This window comes from Poecile atricapillus, chromosome 6, assembly GCF_030490865.1.
Source record: "Poecile atricapillus isolate bPoeAtr1 chromosome 6, bPoeAtr1.hap1, whole genome shotgun sequence".
NCBI lineage: Eukaryota > Metazoa > Chordata > Aves > Passeriformes > Paridae > Poecile > Poecile atricapillus.
Genome location: NC_081254.1, coordinates 9,508,136 through 9,528,536, shown reverse-complemented (window position 1 = coordinate 9,528,536; position 20,401 = coordinate 9,508,136). Strand labels below are relative to the sequence as shown.

The 20,401-nt window shown below is 37.0% G+C and overlaps 1 protein-coding gene across 2 annotated transcripts in view; it reads right to left on the bottom strand.

The window, feature by feature from the left end:
* Nucleotides 1–1,381: 1,381 nt before the first annotated feature.
* Nucleotides 1,382–20,401, bottom strand: part of CCDC6 (coiled-coil domain containing 6) — a 52,893-nt gene continuing 33,873 nt past the window's right edge. Inside the window, exons 5-9 of one of the 2 annotated variants that reach the window (XM_058841120.1) lie at nt 19,012–19,172; nt 16,352–16,508; nt 13,052–13,152; nt 9,186–9,310; nt 1,382–6,873 (exon numbers count right to left, since the gene is read on the bottom strand). In XM_058841120.1, coding sequence (XP_058697103.1) covers nt 6,682–6,873; nt 9,186–9,310; nt 13,052–13,152; nt 16,352–16,508; nt 19,012–19,172 — 736 coding nt within the window. In that variant the 3' untranslated portion in view covers nt 1,382–6,681. Of the gene's footprint in view, nt 6,874–7,948; nt 8,836–9,185; nt 9,311–13,051; nt 13,153–16,351; nt 16,509–19,011; nt 19,173–20,401 lie in introns of those variants that run through there. The other variant, XM_058841121.1, reaches the window with a different exon arrangement.

Here is a 20,401-nt window from a genome sequence, read left to right as displayed (position 1 = left end):
CAGGAATTTGTAGCCATCAGAATACAAGGATTTTACTGGTCAGAATGGAAGAGCACACTTCCCATTGTAGGCAAAGGCCTGTCCTGACTTGAGCAGAGCAGCATCGCAGAGAGGCCAGAGCAGCAGCTGAACAAGACAGACACAATTGGATTCAACCAACAAGTTGAACAACTCAAGACACTGAATACAGGATAAGCGCAAGTTTACACACCTCTGAGACTTTCAAATCTACATCCAAAATCTTGGCAAAACAGCCAGACACAGCAAGTAATACTAGACAAGCTACTGAGTATGCCACAGGTAACCTCTGTGCTGACAAATGAATGCACACAATAAAAAAGTGGCAAAATCAGAAACATGAAAAGGGATGGCACAACAAAGTACTCACAGAATTTACACAAAAACATACAATGTAAAGATTACAACTGGCTCAAGCTCTAAAATCATTAAGTATTATAATTGATTACGGTTTTAGTAAGAAAATATGTCAAAATAGCAAAAATTACAGTGGATTCTTAAGACAGGTCTCCATTAAAAAATAACTGAATCCATCAATCACAGAATGACTTAATTGAACAATCAAGTGTGATTACAAGACAATCAAGAAAAGCTGGAAGAGAGCACCTGATACCCTGATCTTTACTAATACAAAGGAATAGCAGAACTCTTTTCTGAGCTACAGAATATACAGCACACCCCTTAGCACAGGCAAGGAAACATTTTTTACCTTCTCTCCTTCTCACAGTTGATATCAGATTAGAGCTGTCCTGCTATGTACAGCTTTTGACTCAGAACACGTAGGATGTTTTTCTGTAACTTTGTACAAAAATAATCATCTCTGTTCCTATGAACTGGGAAAAATTAATAAAAAGACAAAACTCTATTTCCCTATTCCACTCCACCCTCCCAAGGAAAAGTACCCTCAAGGTAAGGAGGTCAACTAAGACCAAAAATACTGCAGCTTTTGCTTTGGCAAAAAAAGTGCCTGAACTCCCATGGAAGGCAGCTTTGTGAAGTTAAACAGGCATGTTTAATCCCAAAAGATACTCTGGAATTTCCCCACAATAACTCAAGAAATGTAGCTACATTCTTCCAAGACAGAAGCAAAACTGATGGAGTCAAGCATGCATTGTACTTTGAATATCCACCTAAAGCAAAGTGAGGAGCACCTGCTATGCAAACTTGATTATGTGAACAGGTTATTCCCCAGGTTACACACAGACATTTAACACAAGGAATGGCCCCAGCTAGAATCAAAGACAGTAAAAACAAAGACAATCATCTATCTTTCTCTGACCGCTAGTTCTCATTTTTCTTCCTCTTTCCCCAGTGATGACAGGCTGACAGAGAAGGAAATATACATCCACCCAGTAGTCTTCCATACAAGTAAATACAAAAAAATCAAGTGTTTATTGGAAGTCTGCATGAAGGCACAGATGAGCTTGATTACAGACACATCGTAACAATTACAAGTATATGTAAACACCTTGAGATATACAAAAAAGCAGTAATGCAGATAGTACAGGAATAAAACGTAACCTGCTAAAAAACCCAAACTTCTTTATATCTGAGGTTCTTACAATAAGCTCTGATCCACACCAACACAGTGTAATGTTCTTAAAGTTACCACTTGGACTCATGCTCAACAAATCTGCACTTTGGCCATTGTTTGATCCAAATTTGAACAGGCTTCCTTCACTAGGATCAGAAAAACACAGGAACAACCAGCTGGATACCCAACCAACCTATAATGAGGCTTCATTGATTCTCAAAATATACAAGAGCAATCACCAAGGTACTGAAATTAAATATAAGCTTCAGAAAAGCTCAAGGATGCTTGTTCCACTTGCATTTGAGGAAACTGCTGTATGTCTGCAGGAAAGGAACAGTCTACAGCTGTCAGGTGATTTTTTTCTTCCTCCACAGGAGGCTTAGATTTCATCTGAAACACCTGCCAAAACAAAAGTCAGCAATCACAAACTAAAGTGCCTTGGACAGCTTAGGTTTTACCACTAGAGTAAAACATTTCCATTTATAGATACAGCATTAAGTTTTATCATGAGAAAACCCACCTTTGCACACAGAAGAATACTTCCAATACTTTTGTGGAAAGGGGAATTGCTTTTTGTGATTTTTTTGTTGTTGTTTTTTAGTTAGATACCAATGCCATAAACTTAAAGAACTGCAACACAGCATTTGTTCAAACGAAATCACAAAAAAAACCCAAACTTCCCTCCCCAAAATAGTTTTAATACAGGCAAGCCCCAGGCTTAGACAAAGAGCACTCTGAGCAGCAATTTACTACGGGGACACAATTTTCACAAACTCAATCCTCAACCATCTCCTAACTCTTCACTCCTCCTCTACAAAAGCTTTATAACCTCTGGAGTCCCATTCCAGTGAGGAAAGACTCACATCCAGGTAATAGATGCAGAACAAAACCTAACACAGCTATGACATTTCTGCTGACCCTGTGGCCACATCATCCCAACTGAAAGATGAGGTAGTACTTTTCTTTGGAGCCCGACTAGTAGAACAGGCACAAGCACTCTTCTCCCTAAAGTAGCAGCAGCTGTCTGTAATGCAGCACCAAACTCCACAGTGTATCTCCTCTTCAGAACACACCTAAAATCCAAAACCAGCTGCTTAGAAAAATAAATCATTCAATGAGCATGCACTCCCACTTTAACTGCATTGAAAGGCCACAGTCTGGCATATTCAGGGACTTCCTCCTGTCTACACAGTGGCATTGACTCAAACTCTGCTCGTACTGGGACTAATGGTTGTTATCCAAAATCAACATAAAGGTATCCTGAGTACTTACTATAGTGAGACATGGAATTTAAAATAATTTAAAATTTTAAGAACCTTGATCCAAAATAAAAAAAGGCTAGGAGAGGAATTTGGCTCCGGAGGAAATGGAGGAAACCAGATTGTCTCTATGCATACAGTCCATTTGGTATCTAGGGGCTCTGTTTGCTCTCTCTTCCAAGATCTTTCCTCTCAAGGAGGTTGTTGTAACATATGCATGTATTATAGTTTTGTAGCTTACACTCATAAACCTTCTGGTTTCTTATAAGATGGCTTGAACTGGAGAAATATGTTCTGCATAGTCCTTGCTCTGTAGACTCCCAAGGATCAAACAGAAATAGACTGCCATGACTGAAAAAAAGGAAACATCAGAAAGAGTTGAACAGTATTAGAATTTGTACTGCTTGTGAAACCAAGCATTAGGATCACAAAAACACTGCATAACTCAATCAAGGTCCCTGGCTGCATCCTCTTAGCAAGCAATAATCGATATCGAGGATGAGAGACTGTGTTTCTTTGACCAACAAACTATTTAAGGCTTTTTTATTTGTCTCCATGATCAGTTTCTATTTATTTAACAGAATATACAAAGTCCACATACTCTCCTGTCAGTGGTGCAACTTGAACAGACCCCAGGAAGCTTTCTCATTTTTATTGCTTCCAAGACTGCACTTTTCCTTCAGCTGAAGTGCCCAGGGATTCCACCCAAGCAGCTGGATTCCTAAATGAAAACATTTTAACAGGAAAAGAATCCTGCTCAGCTCCAGCAACTGCCAATAGAAAAGCACTACACTTTCTAGAAAAAGTGATGTACTTTCTGCCCTTGGGAATATGCTCTCAGAAGAGCACATGTAATTAAAACATAATATCTGGCTTTTAGCTGTAAGACTACTACCTCTGAACAGTCCCACCTCTTCTTCCAAAGAAGTTCTGTGGAACGAATCGTGGATAACATAAACTCTTAATGCTCTACAGAGTATCAGCTGCATTCCAGCATCCAAGCCAGATCCTTTGAGAGAAAATACAGAAAGAAAGCTGCTTGATTGTCAGAGAGGAAAGCACTGCTGAAACAGCTGAAAAGTAGATTTTATTTTTTTTTAATCTTTAGCTGTAAAGGGGTACGTTCACAAAATGCTCCACAAGCTAAACATTGCTTCTGTGGCCTTACACAACTAGTGACAATGCAGTGTGCAACTGAGAGGCATTAGTGATGAAAAGGATGTCAGAAAACCACCCAGGTGCTTCTGAGAGAAACAAAGCACTTAAGCCCTCATAGTGAGCTGGACCTCACTGCCAAGTGAGTTTCTCCAGTCTATAGATCGGATAAAATCACAGCTGCAGAATCATAATTCATGACTATAATTCACAAGGAAAACTGAAAATCATTTACATTTATTAGGAGATGGTTGTGCACAATTTCTTATCTTATTCAAAAAGTCTACAAATAGAGTTTAACACTTCTGATTGCAAGCAAATGTTTGTTCAACGTTCTTTGTTTGATAAGGCAAATTTAGTGCCTTTTTACACTTTCAAGGTTTAGTATACATTTGTCAGTTCTTTACTTTCTTCTGGTAAGAGTCCCACTGGAACAGTAAGGAGAGTTCTCTAAGACACTTAACAACAGCAGCTGAACTTGGGTTACACATATTCAGTTTTGGAATATGCTTCAAATGTAAATTATTCTAGGCAATTTTCCATTTTGAGATCTTAAAACACCATCAAAGGCTCTTTCCTTTCCACCCACATTTGTACATCCACCACCATGAGACTGTCCTCCACAGAGCCGTACATCCAAGGATCTCAAAGCACTTCAGAAAGGAGGGCACCATTTCAAACTCTGGGATACTTGAGCTGGAATCCTACTTAATAAAAATTGTATTCTTTTCTTTGTCTTATGTTTACAAAAGGACAAGCGTCAAACTAAGCTGATCCTGTCTTGACCTTAGTCCCACCTTTGACTACCTGTCGCTTTCTCCCATGCAATCCCATCACTGAATCAGGAGCTCTGTTTAATTATAATGCTCAGAGCTTAGTCTCTTCTAGGGAAAGCTGAGCCTCTGATATGGTCAATTATTTTCAGATGGAAGCAGTGGTCAAATTTTAGGTCTGCCACAATCTTGAGAATTACTTGACTGGAGAGTCACTACCATAATTAATGTAATGTAATTTGATAATGCACTTGATCCCATATTGGTTTAAGAGGTGTAATAGACTATATATGAATTTCTCTAAATTCTCTCAGAGCTGAAACTACATACCTACAGTGAAGAAATTCTAATTTTGCCTTAAGCGGAACATTTTACAACATTATTTTAACTTACAATTTTGATTTAGAGCGCTGTTTTCAAAAAGATTTTCAGTTTGCAATTCTGACTGAATAGTTGAGCGGCAAACACAACAATATATGTACATGTGTTAGTATACTACCAGAATGCTGTACTTCCTTCTTAAAAATGTCCTTAATAAAGCATTAGGCATGTCAAACAAACTTTTGTAAACAAAAGATAAATTACTCATGTTCTGCTCTGATTATAGCCAGATACATATTCTCATAAAATAAACATTCTCTTGTCATTTTCCATGGCCCACATATCCATATATATGAGGTAAACCATTTAAAATTATCCAAAATATATAAACCCCAGTACTCAACAGGAACCTCAGGGAAAATGTAACCAAGTAGGATGTCAATATCAAGAAGTGACACTTTGTTCCACTGCAAAGTGAAACCAATTTATTTGTGCTAAATGAATGGAAAGAATGTATTCAGAATACATTTCTTTATACATTGTACCGGCTTAGGCTGCTAAATAAGCATTCATTAGTGCCATGTTGTGCTACTTTCTTGTACTCTGTTTCTACCAAGCAATACAAAGTTTTGGCTGTTATGCCAATATAGTCTCTATGCTCATCTCATTTTCTAACAGACTTTTGAACATTTAAAATACCTGTTCAAACTTTGCTTCAGGGGAATCACAATGAATATATTTTAACAAGAAAGAAATTATCATCAGTTGTTCTCTACAATCACATCGCCTTCTGCAGCAAAAACATCCAAGAGCACACACTTGAATCAGCTCTCAGTAACCTGTGGGCAGGACCACACTTCCCAATGGTCAACTGTGACAGGGCACACAGTATGGGCAGCTTACAGGTTAACAGAGAGGTCAAGTGACATCATCAAATCTTAAGGTCCACGAATTGTACATTCCACAGACTCCAACAAGCCAATTCCCTCAGTGTAAAGTTCTGACTGTACCATACATTTGAGGTGCTTTTAAACAAGAGAAGAATGGATGTGTCCTCTGTGAATAAAGCTTATTTGCTATATAATACCAGAGAGTTTGTGTCTTGGGCACTGATTAGGGTGTCTCACTTTTGCACTAGAAGCTGATATTTTAAATGACTGAAACATAGTGCTGATCTTCCATAAGCTTGGTAAACACTGTAATATTTCAGAATTTATCATGTAGCCCATCATGCCTTTCATTTTCCACAAATTATCATGAAAAAATATAAAAAGGTATCCCTTTAATTTTACAAACCTAAAAGCCAGGAAAATGAAGCTTTGGAGCCAAGCAAAACGACATAATGTCGTATTACCAAACAGAGTAGCAAATGTTCCAGCCAGAGAATGGACATACATGTAGTTCAAGTAAACACTGATGGAAAACTTTGTTAAGTTAGTGTTGTAGACCCACAACACTGGCTGCATTTTATACAAATGTTTACAACACAATTAACAGTGAAGCCTATATAACCTCAGTGCAAATAAGTCAAATCCAAATATGCCAAGTAAGCCTTTGGCTTTTAGTAAACTGCTCTGTGTTATGAGTCCACTTCTGACATAGAGACTGCTGAGCACATGCACTAAGGCTGAGAGGAGGGATGCACTGAATGTTGAAAATTGGCTGCCTGCGATGCTGCGGGTTGGCCCGGAGGTTGCACAGGTGGTGGAGGTGGTGGCGGAGGTGGCTGCACTGGGGTCTGCGTGTTTGGAGAAGGAGGAGGAGTGGGACGTTTAAATTTGTCGGGGCTGTTACTTCTTCGTGGTGAAGGCCTCTGCAGAACAAATATTGAAATTATGTTTAACACACTCCTGAACAATGTTAGGTGCAAGTCCTTTAAACTCGGCAAAGGGAAAAAAAAAAAAAAAAAAATCACACAAAGAAGTCTGAACAATTATGTGGGAAGAAGAAATTTCAAAACATTGCAGGAGTCACAATACAACTTTTACATTAAATAAATGGTCCTCTATAATGGAGTAGCAAAGGAATGGGGAAGTACTCTTGACCTCAAAGAAAACGTGCATTCTTTCCTGTCAGCTTGCAGGAAATGAACACAAGACATGTCTTGCAGATAGGTTTACCCATGATGATCAGCAACCTAAAAAGAAATGAGATGCTGCAGGCACAGCACCTCCCAGCTGTGCCTGCCCGACCAGATGTTGATGAACTGTTAACTTCATGTTGCCAGGCTCATGAGCCTGAGTGGGAAAGTTTGGAGTATCAGAGTCTGCCCAGAATCTCTAGATGTCTGAAAGACTCTTAGCCCACACAATAGAGCAAAACCAAAGCATAATACATGTTGCTCTCTGGAGAACAAAAAAATATATTACAACCCTCTGAGCTGCAGAAATGAAGCAGTTGTTAGAGACCCCCTCAAGAGAAACCACAGATTTTCAACAACTCTACATTTAAATAGAAATACTTAAACCCCACTTTACCTTTACAAACTGAGGAGGGGAAGGATGATCTTTAATGTTAGCAATGAGAAAATATAAATTACACTCCACAACACTAACTTCTGCACTTTTGAAATAAAAATGCTCATTACTTACCAATCTGGTTAGCATTAATCAACAACCTCATGGTATGACAAACCACCTACCCATAAATACTAATCAACCACAGGTGGTCAGCTCTGGGGAGAAGCATGATAACAGTTCTATATCAAATGTACTACACATAAAGTCAAATTTATTCTGCAATGGAGATCGAAAATAAAGAGTCAAGAATGAAACTACAGTTTAGTCAAATCAAATATATTGTATCTATTTTTCTGCACAACTATGTACAATAGATTAAAGTTTTATGTGAAACCCAAGAGATTCTTGAAAACTGACTGATGCCTCTGAAACATTTAATATCATTTATTCCATTTGCATACATATAATATAAGGGGACCTGGTATCAGTATTGAGACAAAGCCATGAGCTGCTTGTCAACACCTTTCTCTGAACAATTAGTATTTTGTCCTCAAGATGATCTTTTTCACAGTGACTCAATTAATTCACAGTTTCAGAAAGAGCAGTATTTCACAGAGACTGAACAGAGCAGGTTCTTTGACAAACTCATTTATAAAGTTAGTTTCTACGTTTTCCAGAAGCACAAAGATCTTCCTGTGACTAACGCATGTGACACACAGCCATGGGCTGAGCCCCAACAAGAATTTTACTTTCCTGCTGTGCTCCAGCTTTCTTTCTGTTCTAGCTACCATTGTAGTGGTACCCACCCACCTTGGGTCAGTGAAATTGTAACAATTACCTTTGCACACCCACCTAAACCAGAAGCAGGCATATTTTAGCATGGTACTAAAAATTCTATTAAAATACCTTTTTACATCTGAGAATGACAAGTATAAGCAAAAACCTTGACGAATATTTACAAACTACCATACCTGCTGAGAAAAATCAAAATGGTCTTGATACAACAATCATAAGATACCTTGCTATATGGTTAATATTTAGGCTTTGTTTGCTCATTAAACTCCACAAATATTTAGAAGAAACACGATTAAGTGGAAATGCATCAAACATCGCAGGCAAAAAGAAAATAAATTCAGTTGAAAGATATGAGAAATTGCCCTAACAAATGTTTATATTAACTTTCTTCTTTGCCAATGACAATAGAAAATAAGAGTTAACTGCCTGTTACAGTGACATGATGGTAGCATTGTGTGTCATCCTGAAGAAAACCTGAGCTTGAAGCAACCTCAGATGACTCATCCGTCAGATGGTGGAGACTAGGAGAAAAATGAAAGCAATGCTTTTACTTCCTGGGATAGGCTTAGCAGCTTAGAACATCACTTTTCACACCCTGCCTGCTGATCCATAGGATGATACCTATTACTGTCCTTAAGATGATAATACATCCTATTCTTTTGCAGAAAACAAGGTTCTCCAAAAAGAATCAGTTTCTGAGGGGTGAAGAGGAAAATCAGGGTTGAAGAAAGCAGCAATAGATGTCTTGGAGTAAAGAGACAAAAACAAACATTTACAAAAATGTTTTGTAAATAAGCTTAAGGACAACCAATCATAACTTCCAAAAACCAAACTATATTGGTAACAAGTATTTATGATTTTAGATACTTACTGTAATACCATGGGATGGTCCCATATGTTGCACATGAAGGCCTGGGGAATTGTAGTAAGACATTCCAGCTCTAGTCAGTGAAGTTGGTGGTGTGAAACCAACTGTGTGACTTGCATATGACAGACCTAAAATTGTTAAAACAAGGTAACATCAACATCCTTGTTTGATATTAAAAACTAACGTGCAGGGTTTTTTTTTAGATTTTTTGGTTCTGAATCAATGATAGTCTAAAAACTCGTTAATTGCTGCAGATTAGACATTTAGAAAATATTAATTGCACTGAGAAGTGTGATGCAAATTTATTTTCATTTTCTGTAGCATACTACCATATGTTTCAAACATTCATACATTATACAATGTTACACAGAACTTCTCACTTAAGCTAAATGATGTAAGACTCATATAGTAGCTTAGTTCCAGTCTGTAAGTATTTCCATTCAGCATTCCATTTCTCCACTGAGGAAATGGCTCCCTGAAGAAGCAGAGAGGCTGTGCCTGGAGAAGCCATCTAGCACTAGGTCACAATGAGGTACCACAAAAAAAATGGATGTAGGTGGCTGCTCCAAGGCACACCAGATCTGCACTGAGGCTTCCTCCTCTTTTGTCTCAGAGTTTTAAGACCTTGGGGCTGGAAAATTAAAACATGCTGGGAAATGTTACTAGCTGGACTAGGCTAGCAACTAACATTTAGAATTACAACTTTATCTACATTAAGGAAAACCCAATATTCAAAACCGCAAATATCTAATTTTTTCATCTAAGTATTTCCTTTCTGTAAGAACTCAATTATAAAATGCAGAGTTCCTGTATAGGTCTATTTAACCAAGGAAAACAGAAACAACTGCCAAATGCTTCAAGTTCACATCTTCAAGTGTTCTGAACAGTTTGTTTCTCAAAAGAGCACATTTTCCAAAACTTTTTGCTCCCTTCTGCTTTCTGACAAAAATATCATAAGGAAGGTGACAGGACTTTTCTCAGCTGTTTACAACAGACTCAAGTAACTGCTTTGGAGCATAATGACCAAAGAAACATTTCTGAAGGCCTATTAAACACTTATAACACCACACTGGATTTAACAGTTTTTACATTTCAACACTAAACCAATATAAAACAATGTCCCTGCAGTAACACCCAACATCATTCCTGCCTGCATGCACTTGTGTCTCTGTCTACAAAAGATGAGACAAGATCTCAAGGAGAAAACAGAACAAGCCTCAGATCACTAATGTAGCTATATAAACAAACAGACTTCCTTTGTTTCCTTCAACTCTGTTTGATTCTGTTATGTATCATCAGTGTATGTCCAGTGCAAATTACGAGTTACTCCAATGGAATCCCTGCCATTACAGAGAAACAAAAAAATTAATCTCCCTTTTGACTACACAATCTAATCATCTGTAGAACACGTTATATTTAAGTGCTTTTGTAAGCACAAGGATACAAACAAATCAATGTTCAGGGAGGTGACAAGGCAGCCAGTCAGAAATAAGAGCCTAGAAATAATGGGCAAAACAGAGCCACATTTGTAACATGGCTATTTAGAACTGCTTTGGAATCATCCAGTTCCACATGCATGACAAATGCCAGTCTACATGGCAGCCAAAGAAGCAAAACCAGAGCAGAGCATATACATTCAGGATAGTTCATCTCTGCAGCCTCAAGCATCTATCTAGCCTAGTGGCAAAGCACAGAAGAGGGATCTACTGTTTATCTACACTGAAGACTAACTGGTAATTAGAACAAGTAATCCCCAGCTGCCTAGGAGTAGCAGTAATTACACTGTCTTCAAAGTCCTAGAAGATTTCTAGCACAGTGATCTGTGCTAGAAATCTCAACAGTATGTCAGCTTCCAAGAGTCTTCAAAAGTAGTATCCCAAGCCATGCAGGCACAAAAGACTCCGGCATTCAGAAGCCAGAATCTGTTCCATTAAACCAGCTATCTAGAAAATTACAGCAGTTCTAACTGGTTAAAAATTCTGCTTCCACATATTCAAGGCACATAATTTCCCAAATTAAACATGCTAAGTCATACAAATACTTGATGCAACATGCAGCTGTTTTATTATTGTATGCTGATACTTTTGATATCATCTTACTGTACTACTTTAGATACTAAATACTCTCAAAAACTGTTTGCTTTCATCCATTACAGCATTCATTTATCTCAGACAGCTCTACAAAATTCCCTATTGATCTCATTAGTTATCTAACAAACTGCTACTTCTATTTTTCTGAAATCTGAAACTCCCCAACTGTTGATATTAATTTATCAGATGAAAAGGAGATTAATGCAGCTGTCTGTGCAGACAAGCTAGCCTGAAACATTTATCATACCAAAATTTCAAAACTCATAAAACTCTGTTAGAAGCAATCATTTCAGCTGTGCTTCAGAGTGTTTCAGCATCCCCTGACTGTGGGATAAAATTCTCACTCCTGTATCAACAACTGATGGGCAGTCAAGTCCACAGGGAATAATGAATGCACTTCACTCTCAGTAAAGGAATAAAAGGACAGAGTTCTCCTGCACTGACACATCAGCACCTAAACAGGGTGCATTGCTAAGTAATGTAAGATGCAAGCCTGTAAGTTAGCAGGTAAACTGTCCCACACAGAGCTGTAGTTATGATCCCTGTGTGACTGCAGATCCAACCTGCAGTTGGATACTCTACTGTTAAAAAGGCTGCACACAGAGAACCATGAATGCCCAGCCCTTACTCCAGAGCAGCTGTTGGCACAACTACACTTCTGTACATCCAGTTACAGGAAATGAGTAAGAAAACATGTACCATTTTCTTGGTAACACACCTTGCAAAAGACTGAAAAGTCGAGTCATTTGGCTCATTTCAGAAATGCAAAAACCTTCTGAAAACTCACTGCTCATCTCTAAAACTATAATATGGCTTACAGCCATAGCTGGTTTTCACACATGCAATACTTGGATGAAAACTATTTATAGTCCTTTGAGAAACCACAGAAAACCTTGAAAAGCAAAGGATCTAAAGACATTTCACATGTTCTAGCAGACCTGTGTAACAAGATGTCTCATTCCCACCTTCTATCAACACAGAGCACATCTCATCTGCCTGGCAGCTTCTAGAGGTGAAAGTGGGAAACCCAGGCACACACAATTCACTTCTTAATGTCCAAGGTGTGAGCACCGTGTAACACCCATTGCCAACAACTTGTAATGCATGTTCAAATGCAATTTTAAGGGATTTTGAATTTCAGTCAATAAATGCGTTAGTAACACAAATGCATTTCATTTGGCCTAAAATATATGCAGTAATTAGAAACCCAGAAGAGGTTTGTTTGCCTCTGTTATACAAAGTATGTGAGACAAGAATTATTAATTTTATATTTATTGTTTAATAATAGAAAACAGCAGAAGTACAGAAGCTACTTCTCTACTGAAGAGAAATGAAAATTGACTTTTTTTCCAATATGTTCAAGATTAAACTTCTCTAGAAAGTTCTGATTCAGAGCACAACATCAGTCTTATTACTAGCTTTTCATCAGACTCTAGAAATCCATTTGAATTATGTGTCCTGTTGCGCAACTTGTGTGGGAAGGGAGGGGGGAAAAAGAAGACAGCAAGAGAGAAAAAAAGAGGAAAAAAAAATAAGGTTCAAGTGATAGCTACTTAACTGATCTTCAATATCTGTCCACAGATCTGAAATATAGAATATCTGGTCACCATCCAAGAACATGCTGCACTAGAAGACACCTAAGGCTAAACTACTCTTGCATTTATGATGCATGATTTTTTTTCCAAACTAGCTTTGAAAGGCTACTGACCTAAATATATTAATAGGGCACATTACTATGTGATGCATACAATAATTTTAGAAACTGGGTTAAATATTTACCAGGTGATATAGGTCTGCTAGAACTTGGTGAGGGTGTATAAGGGATAGGACTGGACACAGTGCGAGGTCTTAATCCTTGTGCAGACATCTCATTAAAATATCTAACAAAAAAAGGCAAAGAATAATTAGATCAAACCTTTTAAAATGTGCCATGTTTTAAATGTTTCACTGTGATTTTTTCAATTCCCATAAGAACCACATTAGGAAGTCATGACAGGAACTCTTGCTGACACTGGCTTAACTTTCCATGGAAAGAGATGGATTTATCTTAGGCATTTGCAATTAAAAACATACAAGTTGCATATGATTAAATAGTATATATTAAGGTCAGAGATGTAAAACCATGTCATCCAATCTGACCCATTCTACATTCTTGCACTTCATACATCATTTCTACATTGAACTCAAAAGTTTGGTTGGCTGGAGTGTATCTTCCAGAAAGGTATTCAGCACTAATCTGAAATCATGAAAAATGGTGAAGAAATCATTAAAGTACTAATAATTTGTTCCAACAGCTGATCAGCCAAAGCATTAAATATATAGCCTATTTCCTACTTGAATCCCTCTTGGTCCCAACATTTAGACATTTTCTTATCTTGTCTTCTACCACTGGAAGAGAGACACTTTCAGCCCAGGACCATCTCACTAAAGGTACTTCCAGGCTGTGTTACAAGACACTTGCCACACTTCACTATGATAAACTGAACATATCAGAACCTGAGACAAGGCATTTTTCCCCACCTGTAGTAATTTTAGTGATATTTATTTGTCCTTCATTCACTGACTACAGTGAAGCTTCTTCACGGATGTCAAGTGCTATATAAAAGGATAAAAATAATACCAATTGTTCCTACTTGCCACCTACTGCTTTTATCTCAAGAGATTTTATGGGTTTTTTTCCACAGCACTAGGATGGCAGTCTCAGGTTGAGTTGCTTAGGCAGTCTTCACTTAATTTTTCAGTCACTCTCTAGATCAGACGCCCCTCTGGTCACCTTCTCCATGTGGTTCCAAGTCAGTGCACGTGGCTTTATATTATTGAATTTGGCCGTATTTCTTTACTGGACACAGCAAAGCAGCAGGCCAAATTTGCTACCTAACAGGCCTTTGACTCTTACTTGTCTCCTCTTCTACCAGTGTGTAGTCAGGAATTCTTAGTAGCTGCATTTATTTCCCTACCATAATGAAAAAAAAAACCAATAATGTGGAACAGCATTAAAATTACTCCTATTTGATGGAACACACAATGACTATTTGAGGTCCGTCCATAAACTATTTGAAACATATTTTGATACTGCATCTTGCTAGTTTTTAACCAGGATATTCAGACTTACAAGGCACCTGCTCTAGCACAGGCAGTGCACTGTAGTGATACCAAAGTTGCTTTGAATTTGGGTAGACCAGGTAATAAAAGTAGCTGCAATAGAAAACAGAAAACTAACGGACTAATAAATTAACGTTTAATTAAATATACAAGCTTTTAAAAGAGCTACCAGTGGCAAGGTTAGTGAAACTGAACTAAGCTACCTCTGCTACACACAGTAAGTGTCAATGCAGACCGGTGTGTGTGTTCCAGCAAGGCAGCATCTTTGATTTAATCCCCTTGCATTCCATACAAATACAGTTTCCTCTTAAGTCATCCCACTACCTGGCTCAGGTGATGTGGAACAGCAGCACCCCATCAGCATGCATCCTAGTTTCAAGTATTACCCTACTACTCCAAAGAATAGGATGGAGAATTAAGATAAAGCTACTGCTGGAGAAAAGCAGCCTCTCTAGAGAAAAAGGCTTTGGGAGAGCTGTGTCTTTTACATTCAGGAAAGCATCTTCATCTACCCTCAGCTACAAACAATAATTATCATCAGCTAACAGAATGTAACTGGAAGAAATTGATAGCTGATCCATCACTACTATCATTTTTGGGAAGATACAAGCTGACAAAAATTGACATTTTACAATCATTTTTACACACAGTTCCACAAGTATTTCGTATTCTCAGGCTAACTACTAATGCCTGCTTTGTCCTTCACTTTGCTTTTTATTATTTACACTGCAAATACTTGATTTGGAGTTATTCTGTGAGGCCTTTCTAGTACCAAAAAAATCAAACACGACAATTTCTTACAAGTACATTATAGTTAATCAAATTTTCCTGCATTTTCCTGATAACCACTACTTAAAAGTGGGTGATAAAAATTTATTAAGATACTCTACAATTTTGGATTAATACTGGCAATTCTCATAGATCTACATTTTGACTGTATTTCCATTACCCTGTAAATAGTGGAAGATAAGATAAGCTTAATAAGAATCCCCAATTTCTAATAATTTAATTTATATAGCATTTGCTACATCTTAATACCAGATGCTAATGCAATATAGGTCAAGTTGCTTTGGTGTTTCATTAGAATGAACACACTACTTTGAGCTTTAAGGGTACTCCTTACCACAAAATATCTGGTATTTTGTTTCTGGTAAATTACATCTTATAACAAATATATATTAAAGACCCAAGAGGAAATTAAAATCTTTCAGGATCAGAAAAAATACACAGCACAGAGTAACTTTTTTATTTGTTCTAAAAGACCACCATAGATCAAAAAAAATATGACAACACAACCAAATAATGAGCATTTGATAAGAAATAAGAATGTTATATTCAAAATAGACTTAAAATCCTCCAAGATATAACACTGTCATATTTTTATGACATGAGAAAACACTAAAAGGCATGATATAACCATGAAAAACTCAAGACTATCTGTAAGGTTAGGGCAAGCAAAGCAGCTTGCAAGAGAAAAAAAAAGGATGTCGTGGTTTGGACATCAACAGCAACCCAACAGTTCTGGAAATGCTTCCTCTCTCAAGGATTTCACACAGTATCCCTTTGTATTTGGCTGAATGTATTTTACTTTCTGCAAAGAACAAATCAGCTTCAAGTAAAGATTTTGTCCCTACCTCACAGATTTCCTTGCAGTTACCAAGTTAGGGGCAAAAAAAAAGTGCTGTGATAAAATTATCCTGATTCTCAACTCCACAGCTGTACTTATATATTATCAAACCTAATCTACCTAAACAATCTTCAGATATATATTCATTTCAGATACAAATATTTTCTTCCTCACTGTTAAAACTAATGAATTTCTGTACCACACTGATACAATTCCTGGACTATGCTGAAATTTGATATGCATATTAAACCACATAAAAGTTACTTCTAAAATTATTCTATAACATTCAAAAAGTAGTATAAATACTAATAAATAAGTCCAACACATCTGGATGGCCAAAAAATACAAACCTTTCATCATCCATTTCTAAGCTGGATTCACTTTCTGACAGTTGTCTGCAGAGAGCTTCCCTACGTTCCATTTCCCTCTGTAATTTTCTTTGAAGTCTCAAGTTTTCTTCTCTCATATGTCGCTCCTCTTCTAAGTATTGGGCCATCTTCTCTGAATCTGAAATTCATCATTTTGTTAAAAGTTGATTAAAATTCAGTTTCTCAGGCAGCCAAGTATGTTGTGCCTAATTTTACCCCAACATCTCAAGATGAAGATGTAGAAAATGCTCAGGATAGATCACTGAAAATTTTCACCTCTAAGTCATTAGTTCAAAACCCAAATAAACTACTGCTTGACATCAAGTCTGAAAATAAAATGTCAGAAAAACAAAAACCACCACCACAAATCAGAAGTGCTTATTAAAATTAATTTGAAAAGAAAAATTTTATTAAGAAAACATTATTAAAACCATTAAGAAAAAATACTGATTCCTGTTCCATTAAAATAATCCTATTCCACATTTACAAAGATTTTCCTGCAACACACTGAAGAAATTATTTTAAAGGTATGCTTTCATTTTGAAGGAGGAAGCACAACACAAGTTCTGAATCACCAAACTCAAACTTGTATTAAAATTGCTACCTTATATATATTCTACAGTACTCTTTCAATTACACATCTTATCACAAAAACTGTCCAACCGAACATGTACCAATATTCAAATAGCATTCAATTTTAATGTTAAAGGTGAACAAGAGGTTTACTCTTTATATCAAATGACAATTTGAGTTGTCAGTTCTAAACAAGTTCAGGAAACATCACTTAAATGATCTGGTATCACAGATTATTTAAAGTGATAAAGTCAAATTATGAAAAGTTACAAAGCTTTGTGACAGATTACTTAAATAAAATGGAATATATGATAAAGACTTATGAGAAACAGTGTTATTTTGTGAGATTTTGTAATATTTGAGCAAGCTTACAGTTACATCCTTGACATTAAGAAAACCCAAAACAATTCATCATGCTTTGTCGTCACTCCTTTATGCAGCGACCTTCAAGGTAAAGACTATTCCTGTTTTAGAAACCTGTTCCCAAACTATTAACAATATATGATTTATCTCTCTTCTGTGGAAGTATCAGTTTTAAATGTAACAGTGTCGCTTCTTGGACAATACTATCATACCAAACTAGAAGTGTTTCAGAAATAAAAAATGTAATACAAGTATCAGAATTTCATAAGCAGATTTCATTAAGTACTTAAGAAGAATACTAGATCTCTAATGACCATGTATTACGAACACCAATCTGAAAACTGCATTTCAGTTTCATCTTCTGCTTACAGACCGGCACATCCACCATTCCTACCAGCTCTGCTATTTTTATTGCAGTTCTGTTTAACCTGTTCACAAAGGGAGAGAGTCCTTTTAAACCTAGCTCTTACTTTCATTGTGAATTTGACATTAATGCTTTCAATTTTTTACTCTAAATCATAGCAGTTCAAAAAGAAAACACTTAAAAAATAGAGGATACTTAAAATGAAATTAATTAGGCTGCATTTGCACAAAGAGTACTTTTAATCTAAGGCCTTGCTCTTGTTCTGAACTTTATTAAGTGAAGGCTGCAGTGCAGAATTTGCAAGTACAAAGATTAGCTGTCCTTATCTTCTTTTAACAGCCACAAATTATTAATGCCACAAACTTGTGCACAAGGTCTCTGTGAAAGAGCACTCTTGTTCCATCATCTCTGTCTTGAAGGAAGGCTGCTGCTGCCTCTAGTAAGCTCCTTTTCGAAACAGAGGTTCAAATATTCCAGTTAGCCTGGCTGGCCAGAGGAGGATGATACTGACTGTTCTGCATTTGCCCAAATTTTTCTGGCCATGTGATGAGCTATCAATTCACTTACCAACTACAGTGTAACGCTACTGACTTGGAACCAGGCAGAACTGCTGACTCTCAGACAGGAATTTTAGATTCAGAAGGAAGGAATGAAGGACTGGCACTGCAAAGTCCAAGTGAAGGTGCCAGCAGCCTCCTGGCAGCTGAGCCCATGTGCTCAGTGCACAGCCCCCTCCTGGAAAGATAGGGCAAAATGCAGGTCCCACTGCTGGGAAGGGACCCCAGCCCCGTACAATAAGAATGTGATGACTTCTCGGCAGCTCTTTATGCTTCAAAGCCATCTTACATAGCAAAGGACACAGTAAATTAATGCTGCTATACTGTGCAACAGCTGCCTTAGGTTGCCACAATCATTAACAAGCAAAAATTCTTATATACAGCTGACCTTTATTTTGCTAGCTGTTAATTCTTTTGAATAATTCTTAATTTGCAACATGACATCTGCAAGTAGGCCATAAATGTGTTTTGAAAAATTTCTATGCAATACTGCTAAGTTTCTGAAAAAAAAAAAAAAAAAAAAAAAATAGATATACCTTTTTCTGGCACAAAACAGTCAAGGATTATTTTTTGATTCTTTCAGACATCCTTTTAGTAAAACTAAAGAACCCCCTAAATTACAGTATAAATATACCAACAAGCAATAACACTGCAATTATGAAAATGCTGTAATCCAAACCTGCTCAATTTTTTCCACTTCTACCTTAAATTCAAACACAAGAAAGTACATATAAAAATCTTACAATGCAAAACTTCAGAAGATATTAAACAAGTTGTTTACTCACGCTGTAACTGTGCAGCTCTCAGCTGTTTCTTTAACCGCTCCACTTCATTCTTTAAAAACCTGATATGTCTCATCATATTTTCTGGAGAGTCTATCTCCATTGATATGTCTCTGGGTGATGGTGGAGCAGATACTGGCTGGTCTAATTTCTCCTGCAAAATTCTGTATGAAAAATAGTGCAAACTTTACCTTCCATTCAAATGAAAAACTCTTGTATCCCCAAGAAAGCCACTGCAAGGATTCTGACCGGTATGTAGGGTTTATTTTAACTACTGCTTTGAGGGGAGATAAACTGGGGAGGAATTACAATGTTTAATTTTTAACTCAAAATAAAAAAGGTAAAAATTGTTGTCCTAGTACAGAAGAATTTTCTAACGTATTCAGACACTGACATTCCAAAATATTACAGCATGTAGTTCAGGAAAAACAAATTTTAGACTATAAATAGTTACCTCAGTTTTGTCCTCAAACAATACTCATTACACAAATTTTTTGCCACAAAAAAAATCATTTAATCTCTTATAAGTTTTTACATTTATGTTCTTGGAGAAAGGACACATAGTGAAGATTAATTATGAGTAAAGAATGTCTATCTTGAAACACAGGCTTTTCTGCATTTCACCACTATCAAAAGAACTTCACAGACATTGTCTGAAGGACAGAAAAATAGACTTCCTTTTTTTTTGTTTTTGGGTTTTTTTTCATTTTCAAACAGAAAGGTATTAAGGTGTTCCACATAATCAAGGTTTCAAACACTTCAAATAACTGATGGTAAATTCAGGAGTAATGAAAGTCTGTTATGAAATAAGCACATGGTAGATATTGAAGATTCTAAATGATGATTTTTGGAGGTAACAGAGGAATATTTTCCACCCTGAAAGCATGAAATTTTAGAAGGAACGTGTTGATAGGCCAGATTCCATGCTGCCCTGGAGAGCAGGGACAGCACTATGCAAGCATAACCTTTTGCACAGTGCAGTATTCATGTGTACCACACAACGTACTAAAGCAGGGTGTGACTCCAGCAGAGTTCCTCACAGGGAGGGGCACAGTCTGAGATAAATCAAACCAGAAATGCTTTGCCCTAAAGAAGGCTTTAAATCTAAGTTACACAAAAATCCTACCAAAAGCTCATCCTGCTATGGATTTACCACTGCTGAATATCACATGTTCTTCAGAGCACCTTCCACACAGCAGGGCTCTGTAAAATAAAACTACAAAACCTGCAGTTCATTCAGGCTCAGGTGTTTTCTGAGGCCCCAGCCTCAGAGGGTCACGTTAACGTAACAGTAAATACATAAAAAAATAACGTATTAATAATCATTCATCATTATTCTCTCCTACTTCCTCCCCAAACTGAGTTCTTGTTATTATAACATTTAAGAGATGGT